At 34.3% G+C, this 26,440-nt stretch overlaps 2 protein-coding genes across 3 annotated transcripts in view; one reads left to right on the forward strand and one right to left on the reverse strand.

Annotated features, from left to right (window-relative positions):
- Positions 1-11,905, forward strand: part of LOC115211644 (COMM domain-containing protein 9) — a 29,589-nt gene extending 17,684 nt beyond the window's left edge. Inside the window, exons 3-6 of the mRNA XM_029780276.2 lie at positions 2,665-2,749; positions 5,469-5,558; positions 7,489-7,592; positions 11,160-11,905. Coding sequence (XP_029636136.1) covers positions 2,665-2,749; positions 5,469-5,558; positions 7,489-7,592; positions 11,160-11,303 — 423 coding nt within the window. The 3' untranslated portion in view covers positions 11,304-11,905. The remainder of the gene's footprint in view (positions 1-2,664; positions 2,750-5,468; positions 5,559-7,488; positions 7,593-11,159) is intronic.
- Positions 11,906-20,345: 8,440 nt separating this feature from the next.
- Positions 20,346-25,519, reverse strand: LOC115212021 (THAP domain-containing protein 5). 2 transcript variants are annotated; one of them, XM_029780816.2, is made up of 2 exons: positions 25,287-25,519; positions 20,346-21,043 (listed from the first exon to the last, which is right to left on the reverse strand). In XM_029780816.2, exons 1-2 carry the CDS (start codon positions 25,397-25,399, stop codon positions 20,668-20,670), a joined length of 489 nt encoding a protein of 162 aa, XP_029636676.1. In that variant the 5' UTR covers positions 25,400-25,519; the 3' UTR covers positions 20,346-20,667. The 2 variants fall into 2 exon arrangements, with proteins under 2 accessions (XP_029636676.1, XP_036359233.1); XM_036503340.1 differs by lacking the exon at positions 25,287-25,519 and adding an exon at positions 24,077-24,205.
- Between the last annotated feature and the right edge of the window lie 921 nt (positions 25,520-26,440).

Here is a 26,440-nt window from a genome sequence, read left to right on the forward strand (position 1 = left end):
TTAGTCAGTGCACAAAAATTCAAAACGATAAAAGAAAAGAATTAATTTTTTTAGTCATAGGTCAGTATATGAATATGATGATTAAAGAGCTTTGGAGCCGTGATCATACCTTCGTTTTTCTTTTTTTTAAGGTATAGTGTATCTTGGACCATATTATTCCTGAATACACACTTGTCTTTATTTTAAAGACAATTGGATGTGATTTCGGAGAGATTTTGGCTGTTATTTCTAGCAGATCCCTCTTCAACTCCAAAGCCTTTAATGTTATATTATTTGTCTTCACTTAATTGTTACTGTTGAAAATGAATTGTTTATTAATTAGAATTAAACTGAATTTAGCGTCTTTTCTCAATATAGTATTTTGGCGCCTAAATGGCTATATCCGGCTCAAGCTGTTGATTTTTATTTGTGTATTGAAAATGTAGTCATTATCGCTTTTGCTGTCTTAGTCTTAACAACGAGTTATTAGTGTTATGAGAATGAAAATTTGTGTTCTACTTGAAGCACGCTTTATATATCATGATGTGTTGTTGATGGTATTTGTCATATTTTATTGATTTCTGTCGTCTCGTTTAAAATCGATCATTTTTTTTTTCAAAATCCAATAGAAGACAAAAGGAAATCCTTAAAATATAGTTTCATTTCTGGTCTTAAAAAAACGGACATCGCTTTACTTTTAAAATCAGAATATCTTTTATATAGAAGCCAGTCAAACTGACAATAGAATTTTTTTGGCGACAATGTACCTGAAACCAAAGATCGCCGATTTTTCAAAATTTGATTCAGAAATAGGGACAAGCGTTATATATATATATATATATATATATATATACAGTGCAAACGAAATGTTTTTTTTTTAATTCTTGGAAATTAAACAGGAAACTGAAAATGAATAAATATAATGTTGTGGACGGTAAATGCACACACACACACGAATACGTCTCTCTGTGAGTGTATAACCATTGTCTCTACTTTTTTTAGCGATACTCTTCCTTCAGATATGATTCGTATATAAATAAAATATTTGTGATCAAATTAATGATTTTACAATATTAAATTGATCAGACCAGAAACACCCTCTTCGGTATTGAATTAATATTAGCTAAGAAATTGAAATATAGTGAAATCAGTTAAGTAATATAGAATGACAAACGCAAAATCTTGGGCTACAGACTACAAATATTTTTTTCCCTGTCAATATATTATTCCTCATAGAGTAACAATACATTGTTTAAATTATATTTTTTAAAAAAAACATGAAATAAATCAAAAGATGTATGAAATTTCTGTTGAATATACTCGCCGTTTATTTTTACTTTGCAATTTTCACCGCGAAAATTTGCAATTTCTCATGACAGCTATTTACCAGAAAGAGCTCTTTCTGCATATCATGCAATTTAAGTGATGGACTTCACCTTATATATTGATTTTTGAATAATTTAGAAATATGATGTAAAGTTGCTGCGCGATCGCTACTTCAACCCTAGGCCTCGATCTAGCAATTTCTGTTTACTATAGAATGGATACTGTTGTTGCAGTAAATCTAACAGTTAATGCAAAAATATCTTGATTGTAGGGTTATTACTTTCGTTGTTTTTATTTAAAGTAATCTACAGTTAATAAACACTATTTCATTGATCTTATAAGGTTATCTGACAAGATTGATAGACGACAACAATGCTTCTGAAAAGCCGTTCAATTCATTCGTTACTCGGCTTCCTACTCAACCGTCGTCTGATGGATGAGAGATTTCTAACAATTATTATGCTTCATTCCGAGACTTTGCAGTAAAAAAATAAATAATCGGGTTCCTCAAAACATACATACACACACACATATCTATAATATATATAGCGGCGTACGTATACTTTGTTCTCTTATATGTAAATATATATATAAATTTTAGATATTCACATACACTGACATATATTAAGAATGAAAAGAATATAAAAATTATGAATGCAGTTCTATCTCTAAAAGCGTAAAAGGATGAAAGGATTTATTTATATATTTTTATGTGTGAAAAGAAAAGCAGTAGCAGAAGCTCAGTTAAGCGCTGTGAAGAAAAATCATCTTGCTTATACGTTCCGCCATCACGAAGTATAAAGCACAACTTTCTGTAGTTATATGTGCGAAGGGAGGCTATCCAAACAATTCCAATTTTGATACCCAAACAATGGTTTCCTTATTTTTTTACATTTTCCATTTAAAGCCAACGGACGTTCAAAATACAAATTATATTCTCTCCTCAACTGTGACCTAAATAGAACACTAACATAAAGTATGTGTATTTGTACATTAAAACCTATGAGGACATAAAGAGAAGACACCATGTAATGAGAAATGTGGAGGGGGGTGAGCACTCGTTTTTTTTTAAAAATCAAATTTAGGTTTAGTAACTTCTAGAGGAGTCGTGAGCAAACTGCGGCCCGCGGGGCTTTCTGAATAGCATGGGTAACGAAAAATTAGCTTGAATATTTTTTTCCAGTGCAGCCAACTTGATGATGCGGCTCGCTTCTGGAGAAAGGTTGCCTATACTTGCTGAAGTATTTCGTGATGAATGCAAGAATAGGTATATTTCTCACGAAATGTCTCTCATCGAAGTGAGAAGTACCAATCCAGTCATAATCTCTTTTATGACCAACTGCCTTCTTTTTATTTCAGCTTTACATAGCTCTAAACCTGTTGCTGAAGAAAGCAATTTTCGCTGACACTCAAAACCCCGAGGTGTTACGAAAGCTTTTTCCAGGTAAGTTTAAGTAGAGAAACAATTTATATAAGTTTAATTTCATATATATATATATATATCCTTTTAGTATTAACTGCAAAAAAAAAATTGCTCAATATCATGTTAGAGGTTAATGATATTTTGATCGTGTTATCTTCTTGCTACTCTTGAGTAGATAAAATAAAGTACCATTCAAGTACTGGAATCGATTGTATTGACTAACGTCGTTCCCTCAAAACTGCTGCCCTTATACCAAAGTTTGAAAGAATTATTTAAGTATATGCTCTGCGGGATGACAACTATTTTGCCCCATTATGTTTCCTTATATCCCGTTGTAATGATAGCTCTTGTTTAACCAGCCAAGTTGCTGCATAGCTTTAAGTCAAAGTTAGTGGAGCTGCTTTCATAAGCTTAAGAAATATTAAAAGAATTTCTGAAAAAAATTAAACACATTTCAATATCAAGATTGGATAATGAGGCATAACTTAAATAGAAATATTCAAGAGTTACACCCCTTGGGTAAGTCCCTTGCGAATACAAAGGGAAGTTGTTTTGCTACGTTATAACTGATGAAATGTGGAGCGTTGCTTCTTGTTATTTAAAGTATTAAATTTTTTTGATAATTTTCTAGGAACAGAACCAGAAATGTCATTGGCCTTGAACATCATTTAATTGGAGAAATTACAATTAGTTTTGTCACATACTGAATCATTTTCTTGCTAGTTGCATTGCTCTTCAATCACAGAAAACTGATGATGCACGAACAGATATTATTAATAGACTAAGCTCAGTTAAACACTGAGATCGATGTAATCGATTGGCCTTGTGCTTATTGCAGAAAGGATTAATAATAGATTAAATAGCATGAGTTTTATACTTTGAAATATACATTATGGTCATCATCATTTAATGTCTGTTTTCCATGTTAGCGTGAGTTGGACGGTTTGATCAGAGCTGGTAAGGCCAGGGGCACACTAAGCTTCAATGTCCGTTCTGGTGTGGTTTCTACAGTTGGATGGATGCCCTTCCTAACACCACTCTGCAAAGTTTTTTTTTTTTTGCACAGCGCTTCTTAGGTTTTCTTTAATAGCTATCACTGTGATGTATAACTCAAAACAATATTTTTCTTTTTTGCCTTTCTGTGCATAGAAAAACAGAGTGCCCTGACCTTGTTTTGATGCTCATTGATAGAACATTTGACAGACTACACAACCACTTCTGTCCTGGAGTGTGATACAGTGTAGAGCCATTATATATAACCACTAAACTGTTTAGTTGATTTGCATAAATAATATATAGTCACTTCTTTACCTATTGATACAGTCAATGTGGTCAATACTCTGAATTGTATATGCTGTTTTATAAGCAATACAAATTATTTTTTACTTATTACAGTGATAGAAAAAGGAGTTGAGCCTAACTTGGTGTATATATATATATTATATATATATATATATATATATAGTTCCACCCTTGCCAGCATTGGAGGTGGACATTAAACGATGATGATATGTGTGTATACAGAGAGATTTATTAATTTATGTCCACTTTTCTATGCTTGCATGGGTCTGATGAGATTTGTTAAAGCAGATTTGCTCAGATGTCGTTCCTGCTGCCAAGTCTCACCGGTTTCCAAGCAAAGTAATGTTTTCCCATAGCTAGACACATTTTTCATGAAAGACTAGAAATAAACACCCTCTCTCGTATGATGATGATACACATTTCCAACCATCATGTGATGTTTAGACAAGGTGGCAAAATGTATATTTAGCAGAGACTTTGTCAGATAGTTTAGCCATATCAATGAGTAGGCTTGTTTCATTTTTAAAATCTTTTAAACAATAATATCAGCATCTTGAAGCTATATGATTGATTGTCTCAACTTGTTCCTTACAGATTCTGCATTTTGGATCAGAGCTATCATTCTTCGCCTCATATATATAAGAGAGTGCTGAAAAATTCCTGGCTTTAAGGGTATCACGAAAGACCTGATTGGGAGCCCAATCTTCCAAATTCTTTTACAAGGCTTACAAAAATTGAAAGACTGCTGCAATGCATATGTGAATCTGAGAGGGAAATGTGTTGAATAAAATCATAATTAACTGATCCTCCTGTATTTTTCATAGCCCAAAGCCAGGAACTTTTCAACATCCCCTTGTACTACTTAATTTCCACCTTCTAATTCTTTATATTCCCTCATATTTTTATTGATACACATTATTATACTATCATTTCTGCTTTAAGGGATAGTATGAGCTATGAGGAGTTTGTTTAGTTGTTTAACCACCATGCACATTTGAAATACAAAAATATGCTTTAAGTCATACTTTGTACTTGAAAATATCTCTTGTAATAATGAAAACTTTCTATAAAATAATGTTAAACTCTACATTTGTATCTTGTATTAAGTACTAAATTTTAAATAGCTAGAAGAGGAGATATTAGGTATACTTAGCAAGGGAAAAAGATCATTAGAAAGAAGTGTGTATATGTTCTGCAGCACAAGGAGGTATTTAGAATTGCCTGGTAGAGTGCTAGAGAGAACCAAGATATCTTCATACTGAAATGTAAATGAACTAATAACTGTGCGCTTGCTCTCACTGATACTGAAAAGTAAGTGGTTCAAAAGTGCTACTATAGGAGGCTATTGATTGTGGAGAATGTTCTATTAAATAGTTACAAACATTTCCATCCATAATACATGATAACCTTGAAAATCAATTTTTGTTACTTTTTTCAGCAAATTTTCATAATAATTTAAAAGAACTTCTAGTGAAAATCATCATAGACAATTATTCGAAATGGAGAGAAGCATCTATAAAGAATCAAGGTAGGTACATTACAAAACCATTTGAGGTTTAACTTTTGCCATGAATTATGTGCAGTCTATTCATGGATATTTAAATTTTGTTGATACTTGTGTAAATTTGGTAAAATTTGTCTCGTGTTCTTTTTTCCATTTACTGTTTTCAATCATTGGACTGAAACCATGCTGGAGCAATGTTTTTTAAGGGTTTTAATTGATTAATTGACTTCAGTATGTTGTCTAATATTTATTTTATTGAGAGATAAAATCTAAGTTCATTTTGGCATAAAGGAGTACAATGAACTACATACCTACATAAATGGCACTAAAAACTTAAGACAAAAGATCCATTGAGATGTGGTGTGGTATTGAAGGTGCTGGCTTTGTGCCAGGTGATGAGAGGTGAGAGTGTGACAGATGGACAGAAACAGGTTTCTTGTTATAGAGAAAATACATGATTACCCCAGTCAGAGAGAGAGCAAGAGTGAGTAAGAGAGATGGTGGTGATGTGCCAGGGCATACTCTCAAAGAGTTCATGAGAATGCAAAAGATGGGGGAATGTAGTGACTGGTGAAACCCAAGTATATAGTGGCGGGCAGCAGGATAGCAATGATGCAGTTGGCAGGGTAGGGAGGACAGGAGTAGGGAGAGAGAAAGATAAGCAGAGATGGAAGGAAGAAAAGAGATGTAGTTTGGTTTATTGGAATAGCATGTGTGAAATTAATGTTACATGTTGGTGGAACACAGTACTTCCAAAACTCAGTTTTGCTTAGGTGAGCTGGTCTTCTCAAGAATCTCGCTATATATAGCTTGTACAGCTGTGAAAAGTCACACATCTACTCCTAACTTCCTTAGAGGCTTCCAGATAACAGAGCAAGGGACTCTGTCAAAAGTTTTCTCAAGGTTGACGAAAGCCAAGTACAATGGCTTACTTTGACCAGATATGTATATATGTGAAGGCACATGGCTCGGTGGTTAGAGCATTGGGCTTGCAATCATGAGGTAATTAGTTTGATTCCCAGATCAGGTTGTGTGTTGTGTTTTTCAGAAAGACACTTTATTTCACTTTGCTCCAGTTCACTCAGCTTAGAAATGAGTTGTGATGTCACTGGTGCCAAGGCCTTTCCCTTAGATAACATTGATGGTGTGTGGGGGGGGGGGGGCTGTTATGGATGGGCGACTGCTGGTTTTCTATAAACAACCTTGCCCGGACTTGTGCCACAAGGGGAACTTTCTAGGTGCAATCTCCTGAACATGCATGATTGAAGGGAGGTCTTTACCCTTTATATATATATATATATTGAGAGAGAGAGAAAGAAAGATCCAATAGCCTTCCACAAAGTTTTTGTCTAGAAAATTTTATTCACAGGGATTTGTTTTGGGAGAAGACACCTGCTCAAGGCTTCACATTGAGAGATTGAACATAAAACCACATGACTATTGCCCGAGCCCAATTAACTGACTTTTGTTTCATAATTTCTTTTTAGCATTTTCATATTTCATTGTTTTATAAGGAAACAGAAATATTGTTAGATAATAATTTTGGAGAGTAATTTGTTTAAAGAATACTTTGATACTTGACCTTTACAAATTCTTTTCCAAACTGTGTAAATCTCTTCGCATGCATATGTATATATTTTATAGTTGTTGAATTAACAATTGATTTGAGTCGTTTGTGTTATCATTATTTTGTGTCCATGTTCTATGCTGGCATAAGAAAGGAAGCATATTACTGCATATGCAATATTTATGGACATTTTTAATAACAAGGAAACAATGGTGTTGCTTAATTTTGTAAAAAAAAAGATCCTAACAATGTGTTCTGAAAAATAAATGAGAGTTCTGAAATGTTTAATTTTTATTTCAAGCAGTTTTTTTTTTACAGTATCTTTTCTTTAAAAAGATATTTCTCACTTCTAAAAATGTATAACTTTCTGCTTTAATTTCTTATCAGTATCGCTGCCACATCTTGTTGATTTTGACTGGAGAGTCGACTTAAAAGCTGCTTCTAATACTATCTCAAGAATGTCTGTACCTACTTGTTTAGTACAGTTTGAGGTAAGCAAGAATTATCCATTAACTTACCTGTAATATTGAAAATAATTCTGCAATTTAACTTTGGGCAATCTATATCCAGTTAGAAGGGAATCCTTAGGCATAATATGTGTTTGTTTCCTTTGAAATGTACCTGCATTTTATCATCATCATCATTTAACATCTGTTGTCCATGCTGGCATGGATTGGACGATTTGACCAGAGCTGGTAACCTGGGGAGCTGCACCAGACCCCAGTCTATTAATATATTATGCTCCAGTGGAGGGGATTTCTTTCCTAATGCTAGTAGTCTGATGTTTTTTTTAAACATTAGTTCAATTGTGAATATATCTATCTAAATTGTCTTCTAAGTTTCATAAATTTAAAGAATTAAAGGTTTTTGATCTGTCTTTAACTTCCTGTCTTCCTTCTATCATTCACTGAAAATGTTCAAGGGTGTTACCCTTCCTCTTTTAATTAAGCCATTAATTTTTTTTTTTTATTATTTACTGTATTAGCACTAAATATATTGCAAGAAATAGAGTAGACTGGACTTCCATTGACCCATTGGGTCACCAATAGTTCAAGGTACCCCAAAAAAACATGTATCTCAGGAATCTGTGGTCTGATTTATGCTAAAACTTCTGTTATTCTATGTGTATTCACATTTTCCCCATTATATGCCAGTTTGGCTATTTATAAAGGTACCTGGAAAAAACGCATATCAAGGTAAATATTTTGTAATGGACCCATTCATACTTTGGTGTGAAATAATTTTTTACACAGGATTATTTTTGTGGGGTGCATTCAACGTATCTGACTTCCAAACCCTCTGCAAGCCACTTTCTTCCGGGAAAGAAAGTGAGTTGGGGTGGTAGGGACCTTGGAGTTTTATTTCATGGGTTTTTTCTTTTCCCGGTTATTTTGCATGCTTTCAACAAATGTGACATCGAAATCATGCATAAACAGCTCCTTTCTCCAGAAAACTTCTGGGCTTATTCAATTGGAACTATTCAAACAATAGTAATTAATTTACATGAGTAGAAGCTTTTTTTTTAACAATTTTTGTCCTGAAAATCACCTGTTACTTTTGTGTTAAAGTGAAAGACGTATGAACGTGGACATGTGTGTGCATGAGAGAGAGAGAGAGAGAGTGTGCCACTTACATATACTTGAGAACACATGCTCACTCACTTACACTCTCTTACACACACACATGCATACATACATACAAAAAAGATGTATGCATAGGTATTGATGTATATACATATACCTGACAACACAGCCCTTCACTCTCTCTCTCTCTTTCATTTTAAAATATAAGTAAATAAGTAAAAAAAATTACGGAGATTAACAAACTCTGGATGATGAAATCACATTCAGTTAAAAATATTTCTAAATGATTGAAATATTGTGTACGTCAAAAGGCCAACAGGTTTTTTGTCAAGAAATAACAAAAATTGTGTTTAATAGTCTAAATAGAGATCCAAATGTCACAAAAATTTGTACTGCACTGCCAAAGGTAAGTATGAAAATAAATATGTAAAAAATATTAAGATAAACTGTACTATTTCTGAGATATTTCAGCTTCACACAAACATCTCTAGTATTTTAGTGTTATCAAGATAAATCCAGCTAGTGATGTGAAATAGAGCAATAGATTAAGTCTACCATCCAAGAATGATTTCTATATCCCATTTCCACCAACTAAATTTCACTCACAAGGTTTTGGTTGCTTTGAGGCTATGGTAGAAGCTTACCCATGGTGTAAGTGAATAGGATTTGGGCCTCACAGTTGCAGTGACAAGTGACTGAGACCTTTGATAATATACCGTGCTTGAGAAGACTGGTCAAGGCCAACGCTGGTGTTGCATAACTGGCACCCATGCTGTATAAGACACCCACTACACTCTTGGAGCAGTTGACATTAGGAAGGGCATCCAGCTGTAGAAACTATGCCAAATCAGATTGGAACCTGGTGCAACTCCCCAGCTTACTAGTTTTCAGTCAAACTGTCCAACCCATGCCTGCATGGAAAACATACATTAAATGATGAAAAAGAAATGGTTGTGAAAAGAACTTTTTAAAGCAATGCCTGCTTCCAAAGAGACTGAGACTTTGTTTCATTCTTAGGTGGTATGGTCTTTGGGTACTATTTGTAGATGTACAGGCTGGGCATTGGCTTGTTTAAACAAGCCGTATCTGGCCAAAGTATTCTATATGTTTTATATTCAAACCAGCCAAATCTGTTCTCTCACTCCAACCCTACAATGACATTCTAAAAATTAACAGTTACATCATCAAATTCTCAAAGCTAAATCATAAGGCATGATTAATTCAAAACAATATCAATAAATAAGCATTAAATTTTGCAGAGTAATCTGAATGTTAAAGGGTTAAAAAAAAAACCTTTGCTGGGAAAATTTTGAAGATCTAAACATGTGAGATTGTCAATTGATTTTTAAACAGTAGAAGCTGAGCAAAGCTGAAGTCTACCTCTGTAGACAACAAAGGGCTTCTCTCTCAGAGTGAAAAGCAGATTGTATGATGCCTGTGTGGAAACAGCTATGCTACACAGCAGTGAAACATGGGCTGTGACAGCCAAAGACATGCAAAGGCTTGAAAGAAATGAAGCCAGTATGCTTTGCTGGATGTGTTATGTCAATTTGCATGTATGACAGAGTGTAAACATCTTGAGAGAAAAGTTGGGCACAGGAGGCATCAGATGTGGTATGCAAGATAGATGACTGTACTGGTATGGTCATATGATGCATATGGATGAGGACAGCTGTGTTAAAAAGTGCTGATCTCTAACTGTGGAGGGAACTTTTGGTGTAGAGGTAGACCCAGGAAAACATGGAACAAGGTGGTGAAGCATGATCTTCGAACTTTGGACCTCACAGAGGCAATGACTAGTGACTGAGACCTTTGGCGATATGCTGTCGAGCCAAGTGAAATCATGGTCGAGGCTAATGCTGGTGTCGGTGACACATAAAAAGCACCTTTCTAATGTTGGTCCTCATGATGGCAATGACAAATGACCAAGACCTTTGGCATTGTCATATTTGAGAAGACCCATCAAGCCAAATAAGTTGTGGCATGTAAAAGCATCCAGCACACACTGTAAAGTGGTTGGCAGTAGGAAGGGCATCCAGCCATAGGAACCATGCCAAATAAGACTGAAGTCTGCTACAGCTTCCAGCTTGCCAGCCCCAGTCAAACTGTCTAATCCATGCCAATGGACAACAGATGTTAAATGATGATAATGATTCTCCATAGAATAAATGGTTTATTTAAAGCTGGCATAGCATGAGGAAGTTTAATCATGTATGCAATACAATAGAACTGTCAACCTATGTCTTCTGAAAGCTGAATTATAAATTCTAGTTTATTCATCAGCCAAATAAATCATTCAGTATACTAAATAGCCCTGAATATAATGAGCACAGCAGTTACATATAATTTTCATCCAGAAATTAAGAAAAGGATTAATAAAACTGTCCCATCAACGTAACTAAAATGTTTTCTTATATCTTTTGATTCAAGGGGTTTATTTATTCACTAAATTTCTTGATTTTTGTTTTAATTCAGATGCAGGATGCTGGGAATAGATCAGGAACAGCTGCACCTGTGAGATATGCTAATGTTGAATTGTCTAAAGAAACTTTAAATACCATGTTAGATGGCCTTTCAAAGATTCGAGATCAACTCTCATCAGTTGCAAAACAGGGTTAATCATGTGTTAATTTTTTAAAAGTCAACATTTACCTTTGAAATTTTTAGAAGTATTGTTGCTATTTAAAATTACAGGGTAAGAGAATGAATGCCTCATATAATTTATTATGTAATTTATCAAGTTAAAATTCTGATATTTTTTGTTTGTTTCTTTCTTAAATACCAGTTCCTTATCTTTGGTACATGATTTTGTAATTTCACAGTAAAATACATATAAGATGTATAGTGATAACATGCCTGATCTTTATCTAATTACTGGCCCATGTCCACTTTAAATAAATTATGTCCAATTGCTAATGCTATGTAAAAACAAAATATATCAAATCGTGAATGATAGGTAAAGATTGAAGTTAAGTATATTGCTTTTGATTGCTAAACTACTCACTAAGTATTAGTTATATACAGTTTTTATGTAAAGTACATGGATGAATTCTCAAGCTGATCTATACTCTATAGCTTCCTCTATTAAATCAATGTTATCATATACTAGGATATAAAGCAAAATGAAAAATTATGTAAAATGTTTCTGTACAATTCATTGCCATCATTACAAATTTGAATAACTGAAAACTATTGAGTGAATAATAAAACAAATATATTCTATTTTTTCATAAATCTTTGAATCATATTTTTCTTTTCCAGGTTTAGTACTTTGTATAAAATTTTAGCCCCAAAAAATGTTGGCAGGATGATGGTGTGTCAAGGACTCAGAATTTAGTGTCCTGTCTTACCAATTAGGCCTTGCAGAAATGGTTCAGTTATCCAACATATCTACTACATAGAGTTCATGTTTTACTGACTATAAGAAATGTTTTTAACACAAGAATATCATACACTTTTAGTTTCATGTAAAGTCTCTCCCCCCTCAGTACTATGCTTTATTATATATTTTACTAAATTGTCAAAGAAATTTGGTTATTAACCTCATTCTTACAACAAAGTACTGACGAGACAGTTGAAGTACTTTATTGATTCTGACCTTTAATGTTGATGCAGGGATCTTCATACCACATTTCAAGTTCAGATTAAAATATGGCCTTATTTTGACATTTATTTTAAGTGTGATATTACACTTATAGCTGTTTCTGATTAACTTCCTTCAGTAAAAGAACTTGGAGCCTCATAAAAAATACCAGCAACCTTTGGTGACATTTAGCTTCAGAGAGTACTTACCTTGTTAATTGACACACTGACTTAAAGTGGAATGGATAAATTGAAGTTGTTCGATGAATTACACATGAAAGTGCTGTTACACTCAAATATGGAAAGAAAAATGTTTCATAGGCAATAAAATCAATTGAATCAATTCCAGTTTACTACAGTTAAACAAATTTTATCAACCTCAAGAAATGAGGTAAATATTAATTTGTTTACACAAGCTAGTGAGATGAAACATAATACTGTAAGGCAGTAAGTGCTCTGTTGTCTCAACTATTCCCACCGTTCTTTACAAAAATACAATTTAAACTTGTGCTATTGTTGTGCAAAGCATAAACAAAATGTAATGGTTCCAACAACAAACTGATGCCAAGTTTTATTTTGCTGCTACATAACTTTTTCTTCACCCTTCCGATGTTCAATTCTTAATATCTAATTTTAAGTTTTCAATAAGCTAATTAATATTGCAGGGAAAATCAAGTGGACCAATATTGGGAAGATGGGGTGCCAAGAAAAGAGCTGAGATGTAGGTTGGTGAAAAAAAATGACCATATTGTAGTAGTATAAGACTCTCATGTCTCTGTACAAGAAGTAAGATGATCCCCTGCATGATTTGTTTAGGGCAATTAAGTTGTTGGATTACAGAATAAAGATATTGCAAAAGTTGTTAAAGAAGAGGATACATAATAAAATGCAGTTTGGGTTAGGAAACATTCAAGGAAACTAGCTAGGTCTGATTCAAACAACATCAGAAGATGTGGCACTTACTGAGCAGAAACAGTCATCATACCAAATTCATGAAGTGGAATGATTGATGCAATTTTTATTATAAAGCAGAGAAATTCATGGACAACGGAAGTTGTTTGTTGACCTGGAGACTGCTTTTAGTAGAATTGCATTTGAAGTGGTGATGTGGGCACAGAGTTAGGAGTGGCAGAATGCTTAGTTAGGATAATGATGACAATCTATGAGAGTTTGCACACAATGATGAAGATCAAGTTTTGAGTGCATGAGGGATCAGTATAGGGGTGGACTGTAAAGTTCATTGGCTGACTATGAAGGAGTGATGTTAGAGCTGTGAAATCTTGCATGCATTAATTTCAACCCTTTTGAAGCTTTCTTTGAACAGTCAGCTGCAGTTATTAATAACTGCAGCTGACTGTTCAAAGAAAGCTTCAAAAGTAACTAGCAGCGAATTCTCTGGAAAATCAACAAAATCTGGCATCATGGTGTTGTTAAGTACCTGCAGAAAATGGGTTTAGCCCCTTCAGGACATTCATACACTCCAGCTTAATCAACAGTGAAAAAGTGGGTAGCTGAATTTAAGAGGGGAAGGGAGAGTCTAGATGTCCTGCAACTGCCACCACTGAGGAAAATATTGATCATGTTCATCACATAGTGATGGATGACAGGTGATTGACTATAAATCAAATGGCCAATGCTATTACCATACCCTGTGAGAGAGTTAAGAATATTCTGCTCAATGAATTTGGTATGATGACTGTTTCTGCTCAGTAAGTGCCACATCTGATGTTGTTTGAATCAGACCTAGCTAGTTTCCTTGAATGTTTCCTAACCCAGGATAAGTGTTGGGGTCATCACTTTGAGCCATAGACAAAGAGACAATCCTTGCAGTGGAAACACCCCTCCTCACCTGCTCCAAAGAAGGCCACAGTCGTTTCATCTGCAGGAAAAGTTATGGCCTCAGTGTTTTGGGATGCAAAGGCATTGTTTATTGGCTATGTTGAAAAGGCCACACCATCAGTGAAGTACTATGCCAACTTGTTGAGGCAGTCAGGAAGGCTATCAAAACCAAATGCCCAGGAAAACTGACAAATAGAGTCTTGTTTCAAGTATATACTCCAGCACACAAGTCCTTGGTTTCAATGGCTGCTGTGCATAATTGTGCCTTGAACAGGAAAAATCACTTCGTTGGGAACCAGTATTGCTGTGATGATGACATCATATTTGCTGTTGACTTTTTTTGACCAACAGGATGACAGTTGTGATCTAAGTACTGCAACACTAGTGTGGACTGCAAGGGAGACTGTTGAAAAATAAACCTCATTTGGTCACGTTCCATGAGAGAATTTTGGTCAGTTTATGAACTTTTCAGCCAGCTCTCATATTAAGTCTAGTATTATTTATACTTGTGAAGGAGGTACTGGCTCAAAGCTTAGAGTTGCTATACATAAATGATATTGTGTTAATAACAGAGAATATACATAGATTAAACAAGCAGCTGAAAAGCTAGGAAAAATATGTAAAAGCAAAATCTATGATGATGAATATCAGAAAGATGAAGGTCCATGAAAAGTTGTAAAATATGCAGTAGGGTGAAAAGATCAAAACAGTGGCTGTGCGCAGAACAAAAAGTGTGTTAGAATGAAATTTTACTAGATGTACAAAATGCACTGAGTGGGTTCATCTAAAATGTACTTAAGAAGGTTATTAACTAACATGATAGCTACACTTAAGTGTAGCTTGTGGATGGAAGAATGTTGAGATAGATGTTGGAAGTGGCATGAAAAGGGGAAGTGTGAAAACATTTTCTTACGTAGGAGATATTGAATGGAGAAGGTGATTTGAGTGAGAAGCACATTGAAGAACTTCCGGGAAGTGAATGGTATGTTAAGGAGGAGGGTAATATCACTGAAACTAAAGGTAAATATGTATACTGTAAGTATGAAAATGCTATGGTTTTTGGTAGAGACACAGGTGATGTGTACAGAAGAACAGAAAAGACTTGAAATGAGAATAGTTCAGTGATTGAGAAGTGTATTATTGACAAAGAAGACAAACAATGAATTGTAGTGAATGGTGGAAATAGAGTCTTTGATGGATGGGATGAAGTGACTGGATCATATGCTGAGGAAGGATGGAAATGAGTCTGGAAGAAAGTAGAAAAAGGGGAAGACAGAAGGACATGGCTAAAGATGATAGTGGAGGAAATCAAGGCAAGGGGTTAGTGAATTGGAATGGCAAAATGGAGGAAATTGTCATAGGACCTATAAACCTAACTACTGCTTTAGCCAGGGAAAATAGTCTTAAAATACTTGTGTTACTTAACATTAGTTTGGAAAACAACAATTCTTTTGTCATTCGTTTATCTCTTATTTAAGGGCGTTTTTTTTTATTTATACAATCTTATGAGTAAATGAAAATTAGCGTTCAGATGTAAAAAGCACCCACTACACTCCCAGAGTGGTTGGCATTAGGAAGGGCATCCATCCAGCTGTAGAAACATAGCCAGATCAGATTGGAGCCTGGTGCAGCCGCTGGCTTTCCAAACCGTCCAACCCGTGCCAGCATGGAAAATGGACATTAAAGATGATGATGATGATGAAACTAATAGAATTTTAAGGATCAAAATGTGTTATTGTATTATTGATGTACATCTCATATAATGTAAGTTGAGCCAGCCAGAGTGTTTTAATATGGATACTCAAACTATTTAATGCACCATCAATATCTCCTCAACAAAACACTTTGTCTTTAAAATGGTGATCACAGTACAAGTCCTAAAACTTAAAAATACCATGTTAATAATAAAATCTCAATAGCCATAGCTGATCATACATTGAACTTTTGACTCTTATCTATTTCAACAGCACAAAAATATTCATTTCTCAAATCCAAGAAACAGTCTTGTACTTCTCACCTCCCTGGTTTTGGACAACACACAAAATGCTCAAAACATCACTATAAATGATAGGCCTTACAATCCTTAGCAAGAATTGTATCTCTCTTTGGACCCAGAAAATACTTGAGCTCTGACCAGCTGTTTGACCAAAGCTCAATTAAGATCTAAAATGGAATACTGTTCTCACCACCTGAATATCTTAAACCTCATAAACCTGAATAGCAAAATTTCACTCTCCATCACACAATCTCTCGGCCATAGACAAGCTGACCTTGGCTGCCTGTTCCACAGCAATTTCAACAACCTTTACTCCTCTAAACTAGCTAGTTACATACTACATCTCTCAGACCCACTAATCTTGTCACCTGTACCCCTCCATCTCATTAACCCCTATTCCCAATCTTCCTCCCAAAACGTTAACATTACAAAATTCTCTTATTACTCACGGTTTTCCTGCAGACGTCAGCTTATAGATATTCGATTTGAATATCAACTATATTAGTCTTACCAGTCTTAGTAAGGCTGTGAAGAGTAAATCATAAAGGAAAAAATTGTGTTCTAAGGGGTTGGTTGGCTGATCTTAAGTTTGCTGGACTGGGGTCCCAGGCTGTTCCGTGTCTATATGATACCTTAATGATGTAAAGATATTTTCAATAAATACTGCTTTAAATGTTTGTTTTGTTTATTTTTATGGGAATATTTAAGATCTGAGATATTTATCGAAATTATGTCCCCTGTAATTTATAATGCTTGTATTCTTTGCTTGAAATTTTAGCACAAGGTTAGCAACTTTGAGGTTGAATGTAAGTCAATTACACCACACACTGGTACTTATTTTATCAAAGGATGATAGGCAAAGTCGACCCCAGTTGCATTTGAATTCAGAACGTAAAGATAGACAAAATGCCGCTAAGCATTTTATGTCTGGTGTAGTAACGATTCTGCCAGTTCATTGCCTTGCACATTATTTTTAATATTAATCAGCAAGCTAACAGAATCATTAGCATGCTGAGCAAAATGTTTAGCAGTATTTAGTCCGTCTTTATGTTCTAAGTTCAAATTCCATTGAGGTCGGCTTAGCCTTTCATCCTTTTGGAACCAATAAAATAACTACCAATTGAACCCTGGGGTTGATATAATTGATTTATCCCACCCACCCCAAAATTGCTGGCTTTGTGCCTAAATTTAAAACCAATATTAATCGGTATATTGATGCAATCATTTAAAATAAAAAAGACCCTATCCCAAAAATATGCAACACAAGAAACACTTAAAAAGGGAAGAAGTTGGGTTGACCTGTGTTCCTGCTAAGTTTTTGGTGCAAATTTGCTCAGTAATTTACTTATGAGCAAATTTTGTCATTTTTAGCAAAGTATATGCACGTTTGTGTATGTGGTCTGATCAGTAAGTATCCGGACTGTTGCTAAGGTATGCAGAGTGAAGCCACTTGGGACAGACTGACCTTGAACTTTGCTGTGTATGTGCACTAAGTTTTAACATTTTAGTTCACTTCCAGTTTCCAGCAGTGCTAGGATGGAACGTGTAGCGTGTGCTCATTGCATTGGCCATGACAGAGAAAGTTGAGCCGAGAATCTGCATCAAATTTTGCCAAAAGCTTGGCAATACTTGCTCAGAGGCTTATGCAAAACTTTCAAAAACTTTTCGTCATTCTCAACACAATCAAGGAGATCTTGTTTTACAGTGAATACTGAAATTTAGTATAGCAATAAACTGTACCCCATGCATATCTAGTTGGTCTTTCATTATCAGTAGTTTTGTTTCCTTGTATAGGTGGCCTGTGTAAAATATGTGACGACAAGAAGTGCATTGTTTTATGTCCTTTGTAGTTTGTCATGGAGACTAGTGCGGTTCAAACAGGGTTAGCATATTCATGATAGATCTGATGTATTGTTTGTACGTCACTTTTACTCTATGTGCATTGTAGAAGTATTGTATACAACTCTTAATATTTTTGTCATTAATGTGTGTGTATATCTGAAGTGGTTGTGAAAGTGCATGGCTAGGCTGTTCAGCTCATCATCAGATCATGGGTTCAATTCTTGGACCAGGCAGCATATTGTGTTCATGAGGACAGTTCTTCAACTTGTATTGCTCCAGTTCACTCAGTTTTAATGAGCACCATTCAGGTGCTAATTCAGCCCTCTCTTTCTCCAACTGTCACATCCCAGATGTCCCAATAGATCAAAGGTTAAGAAGCACTGAGGGTGTCTATGTCTTGGTCATGACTACACTACATAGACACCCCAAACAACTAACAAAAGCATGGTACATGTTACTAAGCCATACTCATTCATGAGGGATAACTAGCTGTAGTAAGTTTATGATGTTGAGTTTGATTGTTGGCTGTATTTAATGTACTCTGGCAAAGAAGGTAACAGTGGATTTGTCATATGTTACTGTTATTTTAGAGCCAGATTTCAAGGTGACCGATGTAGGATTGTAATAGTTATGCAACTGTGATGAGTAGGAGGTTATGAGTGTGATGATGTTTCTGCATGATACACAGAAATATCATCACAGCAGCAAGCTGGCAGAAACGTTAGCACGCCGGGCGAAATGCTTTATGGTATTTCGTCTGTCTTTACATTCTGAGTTCAAATTCTACTGAGATTGACTTTGCCTTTCAGGGTTGATAAATTAAGTACCAGTTATGTACTGGAGTTGATCTGATCGACTGGCCCCCTCCCCAAAACTTTCGTGCCTTGTGCCTAGAGTAGAAAAGGATATTTATGTATGATATGGTGTCTATGTGTAGAGGCCTGAAAAGATTTTGCAGGTAAAGTTTGAAAAGAGTGAGTGACAGGACAGATCTTTGTGGTACTCCATTCAGGAAACTGAAAATTTTGGAAATGTGGTTTATTTTCTATGCTACATAGGCTTGGCAGCCTGACAGAGAATAACTGGAGTAAACATCTGCAGCTGAAAAAAATTTTAATTAATTAAAATTACATCCTATACTGAAGAATAAACAATCATTATCCTAATGACTAATTATTGTTAAGAAATGCAAAGGCAAGGGAGACAATCAAAAATATTTAAAGTAAAAGGATATTTTCTATTAGTCATTGTTTTAAGTTATCATGCCACTCAATGTTCTATCACTAAAATCCTTTGTACTTCTTGAATCATCTTACATGTAACAGGAATAGTTGGACTGAACTTTCTAATGGGGATCTAATAAGGCCAAAGCTTGCCCAGTTTTGTCACTAATCATGTGCAGGTGTGGCTGTGTACTAAGAAGCTTGCTTCCCAACCATATTGTTCCAGGTTCGATCACACTGTAGCAGACCTTGGGCAAGTACCTCCTACTATAGCCTGAGGCTAACAAAAGCCTTATGAGCAAATTTGGTAGACAGAAACTGAAAGAAGCCCGTCATATGTGTGTGTGTGTGTGTGCACGTGTGCCTTTGTGTCTGTATTTGGCCACCCCACCACTTGACAACTGGTGTTGGTATGTTAACATCCTTGTGACTTAGTGATTCAGCAAAAAGAGACCACCACAATAAGTACCAGGCTTAATAAAAAAAATGAGTACTGGTGCCAATTCATTCAACTAAAAATTCTTCAAGGTGGTGCCCCAGCATGGCCATACTCTAATGACTGAAACAAGTAAAAGATAAAAGATAAACTACTGAAGATCAGACTGCATAGTTAGCTTGCATTTAGTATTTCCCTTTAACCCCATGTTAACTCTGATCAAATAAATCTACAATCAAAAGCATTTTAGTCCTATCATCCCACATTTTTTTTTCCCTTTTTTAAAGTATGGTATATCAAGAACAGTATTTCCCAATGTATCTTCTTTTTTAATACAACGGGGAGTAATTTAAAGATTTGGTTGCTACTTCTAGCAAGTTGAGCAAAAGAGTGAGGGTTTTATGTTACTCAGAAGAAGCAGCCAAATCTAACTGAAATTACATTCTACTGTCTTACGGTTATAAGTTACTGTCATTAGCCCTTTTGTGCTTTCTCTTAAGGAGGTTATGGGTAATCTGTAGATACGTACCAAGTAGAAAATACTACCAAACTGGTGATGTGCTATAAGTTAATGGCTGAGATGTTTGTAGGAAAATCAGCCCTGAGATAGTCTAAGAGAGAGTGATAAGGTCAGATTTAAAAATCAAGTAACAAAACACTGAAATAAATGAAAATATGCTGTATTGCAAGTTTATCTGTTGCATATTAGCAATTAAAAAAAAAAGAAGATGCCAAAATCATGGTGATGATAGTGCATGTGAATTGTTAGTCTCTATATATTTTCAAAATGTATTTTTTATATATATATATATATATATATATATATATATATAAATTACAAATAAGCAGTAAAATAACCAGCCAGGAATATAATTAAAAAAAAAAGAAATATATGAAATAAAAATTTTTGTCCTTTATGTTTTAAATCCCACCAAATTAAAGCTTTCTGGAAATGTACGTGGAATTTAGTTACAATAATTGAAAATTATTGTTGATAAAAGTGTTTTATATATTTTTTTTTTGTTTGTTTTTTAATCATTTAATATTTTCTATTTAGAAATTGGATTAACTATCTAAGTGTTCTGGATTAGGGTTATCTAATGCATCATCTTGTATGTTGTTACTTGATATAGAGAGGTTTGTATCAAATGATGAAAGAACAGCGTCTGAATTTGCATCTTGCAAAGCAACTTGGGCCAGAACAACTAATGGGTTCACATGTGGTGATGTCTTCTCTTCTTGGTGCTTCTTACGTTTGCTGTGGTCAAAGTGTCTGTGGTTCTTGTTACTACTATTTGGTTTACGTCGACGTTTCTCTGGACTTGGAGATTCTAGGAAGTTGTTTATATTCCAGGCAAATCTCAAAGGTCCTGCATTCTTACCAACAGGAAAATGCCAACTACAAACACGACTATTTGTGGTTGGAATAAAGTTTTGTCGTCTGAAATATCCAAATAAAATAAAGCATTTAATTTTTTTATACATTTTACTAAATAATATAAAAATGGCAATATATTTTGAAAAAAATCCATAAAAAAAAATTCATTAAACAAAATGCATGGAGATTTATTTCAAACACTTAGTTCTACAAATGCAAATAAAATAGGTTTATATGTATGTTACATACTGATCAGTTGAAGAGACTAAACAGAATTAAGCAATGCATTTAATTCCAAATGGCTCATTTCACTTAGCAATTGAGAGTCCCTAATATGCCAGCATCCTATCCAGTGAACAGTTATCACCTATTTAGTCAATACCACGAAACAAGAGCTGAGCATAAACCCTTAAGTATACTTTGGCTTATTAAAAAAAAATTTATATTTTTACATTATTTTGAGGGCACATTTTTTTAGAAAATTGGAACTAGTTGTGATGAATGTTTGGTTCACATTTACTGTATGTTATCAATGTGCATTTAAAAGAAAATTCTTTAAATATTTAAGCCAAGCAGGCTTTGAACTAAATACCAGGAACTACAGAACTCAATTATGTAAAGTAAACAAATTAACCATCTTTCATATGTTTTCTACTTTTTAAGTAGAAAGCTTCATTATATTTTAATTACTGTAAATAGAAACTAATTGCTTACAACTAGCTTCATGCTTCTCACTTTGCAAGATCTCAAAGCTTCGTTATGTTTCAATTACTGAAAATGGAAACTGCTTGCCTACTATCTTCCAACTCTTCTTTATTTTTTTTTTCTTACTTTCTATAATTAATCAATGCATTACTATATTTCAGTAAATGTTCACATATGTAGTAATAAGATGACGACAGAAGGAGCGCCAACAACAACCACGTGCGACTCTCCCTTCCGGGACTAGATGTCCGCACTGCGACCGATCTTTTCAAGCAAGAATTGGCCTAATCGGTCACCTACGGACTCATCAGTAAATTTGCGCGAAGACCATCATCCTTGACCTTGAGGGATTGCCATCATCATCATCAGTAATAAGGACACATATATAAAGACATTCATTAGATGAATAGATATTTGTTCAACATGATTATCACAAAAATATGGTTTCTTCAGTTTCAAGCAAACTTAAGGAAATTTATTATTTTGCATATTTGACAAGAGATTTTATCAATGAATATCTGTTGAAACTAAGGAAATTGCATTGTTTTAGTTAATTTAGTCATTTAAAACACATGGATTCTTATATTCATTATTTTAAATTATATTTTTACATTATTATACAGTAATTAAGTATCAAAATCTTTCATTGTACATTTACAATATAGCCATTAATACTCTGTGAAATAGAGCATTTGTAACTAGATGGTACATGTATGGTGAAAGAGTTTGACACCTTATTTTAATAAATATGGTTTAGCTAGTTGGAAGGAGCTGCATTGATGACCATTAAAATTCTTTCTATACTTAGCAGGGGGAAATTCCAGATGGTTAACCCTCTGTGTTGGAAGGTTTAACCAGTCATTATTAGTGCAGGTCTTAAATAGTGAGACATAATCAATCTTAGTGTTCAACTGGTGCTTATTTTATCGACCTCGAAAGGATGAAAGAGAAAGTCAACGCCCTCGGAATTTGAACTCAGAACGTGAAGGCAGACGATTAAGTAATAAAGTATTGAATAATTTACTAATTGAATTATGGAGGAAAGATGGAGATGGTATGTAACTAATTAGTTAAGCAAAAGAAAGGAGACAGTATGTATATGTGCCAGAGGTTGAAGTGCATTTTTGAGCAAATATTTGTCAATCAGCCTGATGGTCTTATTTTGGATGTGTTCTTGAATGTTTATATGAGTAGGAGAAATACCATCTCATCATGGGCCTCACTTGAACCTTGTTGAGAGTCAGCAACTGATTAGAGCTGAAATATTTTCTCATTTTGAAGAGAAAAGTTAGTATCTGGGATTTTTACAGGTTTGTATGTTGGAGTGCCAGGAATATCCAGCAGAGATGGTAAGGCCAAGAAATTATGGGTTTTGTTTCGTCCAAGAGCAACGAGGGTGAAGAATATTTTTTTGATATAAACGGCGATTTTATCTGTCTTTCAATAGAAAGAGACAAGATCCTTTTTTACATCTTTATTGGAAAATATTGGAAGCAGTACAAGTTTGGTGTGAATAACGCATAAGTGAAAAAGATTAAAGAGCATTAAAGAAGAGTAGTTATTTAGGAATTGTTAAAGATTACAATAAGCAAGTTGTTAATGTACAGAATAATCGAAAAATATTAGTTTAAAAGTGAATGTATGTGCTTTAAATGGACAAAATTATGGCACAAAGAAAATTCATTATTAATTAAAAATAATCTCATTTTGAGGCTCTTCTGCAGTTTGCAAGCCACTGAGAGTTCTTTGATATTTAATGTGCAGTTCGTGGAAATAGAATATTGGTTAAACTTTTTATATACAAAAGCTAGAACAAGAATAAATATTATTGTGTAACATTAAAATTCTTAAGAAAATGTTACGTAACAATAAAATGTATCTCTTTCGTCCAGCTTACATTATTGCATATAGGTAAATTCTGTGAGCACTCTTGTAAGATCTCCAATCGTTTATTGTGGATTAGATGAGGATATCAGGAATGTCACGAAGAAAATTCAGAAATGCTATGATCTGTTGCTGTTAACCTTAAGTACTGACGGATGAACATGAATATCTGCGTGGAGATCGGATTCACAATTATTCTTGCACTCGGAGACGAGTCCGCTTTTCCAATGAATTAAGATAAGCGAAATAGGCCCCTCATTTTCTCTGATTAAATGAACAAACGTAGAAATTAACCATAAATTCAACAAGTGAGAGTAAATACCAACATTCACTTTAAAGACGTGTGTGTACGGGCGCCTGTTAAGCTAGTACGTGAGAGTACGGGCGCCTGTTTAGTTAACACGTGAGTGTATGTGTGTATATTTGTCAAAAATGAAAGGAAAATTTTGCAATTCTATATATCTAAACAGTGTGGGAAGAATGCAGAACCGAAAAAGCGTTATTTACATCTTATTGTACCTGACTTTCATTCCCACCAGATCGATAAAGAGTATACCAGCAATATGCTGGGATTTGTGTAATTATTATTCTCTAATCCTTACAAAAACTTGGCCTTGTGTTGAGTTAAAAGATGTCAACATTATGTAATAAAATATTGATTTCAAATTTTGACACAAGGCCAGCAAATTTGGGGAGGGGTAAGATTACATCAATCCTAGTGTTCAACTGGTGCTTATTTTATCGACCTCGAAAGGATGAAAGGGAAAGTCGACGCCCTCGGAATTTGAACTCAGAACGTGAAGGCAGACGATTAAGTAATAAAGTATTGAATAATTTACTAATTGAATTTGTCATTGGGTAATGTAATATATATATATATATAAATTCCAATTAATATATGAAACTACTAAAATAAAATGAAAGTAAGAGTAAATGAAATGCTAACAAATTAAGGTTTGCCTAAACAATTTTAAGTAAGCAGTGGGTAAAGAAATGATACTATTTTATTCAGAAATATATCTAATATTACTTTATTAAGTTTTAATCTAAAATTGTCAAGATTTTAAGGTAGGATATTTCCAATCGAATAGGCGCCATCTTGCTTGAGAAAGAAATATTAATTCCTCCCAGATATGAAAATAAAGAGTAGAACTTAAAATAAAAAAGGAAATTTGAAAAACGCTAAAAGATACTAACATCTTGGACGTTGAAAACGTTCAATACAAACATCGAGACAACGCCATTTGAAAGAAATCTAAGTTGTCGACTGCACGGTGAAAATGTAAACAGAAATAATTTCCAATCGCATTACATGCTACCACTGACAGTATTGAAAGACAGAGAAAAAGAAAAGAAATGAAATCATCCATTACACACTAGAGTTTAAAATTGAGAAAAAGCAGCCTGGAAGTATTGACTCGTTTGTACGTTTACCAAATCAGTACATCAGGATGTTCCAAAATTAATTATGCTTTCAATTTTTATCACGTCTATAATGGAATTATCTTCAGATTCAACAACCTGATTTGGAAACACAGTCCCGTTATAATAAAAACAGTTAATCCAAGACGCATCAGATACGTTATGCACTTCTAAACATGTCAATTAGCGCAATATTTACATATGTTTCAGTATCTACTACTGTTTTCTACCGATTAATGGATGGACCCAAGCGTTCGACTGTGGGCGTTGGAAGTTGACGGCATTTGACACTTACTTGATAGCTTTTAACCATTTGTTTTTGTCCATTTCTGCTGTCGGGAATCGATAGAAAGATAAATCACAGTTTTCACTCCTGTTGTTACATTGTGGAACGCAACATTGAGGCATGTTGCTCTATTTTGGTTTCAAAATCTCGATTTTAATAAACTGTATAAATGGACCCGGAAATACCGGCAACTTCCTAAAAAGTATCGCTCCAATTTTTTATCCGCATGTCATTTTTTTCATACAGTGATATATCAATATTTTTAAACTGCTATTATTATAATATCTGTAAGCATCTTCTTGCATAAGAAAATTCCGAAAAAAATTTATTGAATTAAGAGATTTATAAAAATAAAAACAATAAACATAAATTGAACTGAAATTAAAATTAACCAAAACTTAGATCAACAAGTTACCACTTGACTCCTTAACCGACCATCACAGTCAACAACATAAACATACCATTCACCGAAGACAAAATGATAACACATTCACAAAATTCTCAACACACATACAAGATGAAGTAAAAGGAAGAAAACAGATCTTTTCGGTTTGAACGGCAGTTTTTAACATAATTTCTATGTAACTAAAAAAATTTAAACTTCGTATACTGGTAGACGTGTTTATAAAACATCTTTTTTTTTAGTTTTATTGAGAAAATTTTATAGTTTGTAAGATATTTGTTGTATTTTTTCTTCAATTTCAACCAATCACTGACGTCTATTGAGGTAATAACACATTCTGTGCCTTATGAATGTCCCTCGTTTAAGAAACAGATTGGGTTTATTTACATTTGTGAAGAAAAAAAATACCCTTCCCCCACCCTAAAACAGATTGAAATGCAATAGATCGATACTAGGGTCATAATTATGGGTGACAATTTCATATGACACCGCTAGAAAAAACTGCCGTTCAAACCGAAAAGATCCGAAGAAAACTAATATACATATAGTCAGCAGGTATTACATTTGCCAGGCAGAAAGAAACAACGAAGTACACAAAAGATACGTTAGATCTATAAAGGACTATGCTAGTTTTGCTTGGAGCTCCAATCTGCCTACAATAAACACCAAATAACACATTCTACAAATTACCAACACTAAATAACAAAAACGGGGACCCCCACCTCCACCAAAAAAATGTGGAATTCTGGTTTAAGCACCC

Source organism: Octopus sinensis, linkage group LG5 (genome assembly GCF_006345805.1).
Source record: "Octopus sinensis linkage group LG5, ASM634580v1, whole genome shotgun sequence".
In the NCBI taxonomy this organism is placed as follows: domain Eukaryota; kingdom Metazoa; phylum Mollusca; class Cephalopoda; order Octopoda; family Octopodidae; genus Octopus; species Octopus sinensis.

Bases quoted from the DNA above. Each gene is read 5' to 3' on its own strand.
- LOC115212021 (XM_029780816.2), bottom strand. From the start codon at position 25,399: ATGCCTCAATGTTGCGTTCCACAATGTAACAACAGGAGTGAAAACTGT. The intron at 21,044-25,286 runs GTAAGTGTCAAA...TGGATATTTCAG, and splicing joins AAATGGTTAAAAGCTATCAA to ACGACAAAACTTTATTCCAA.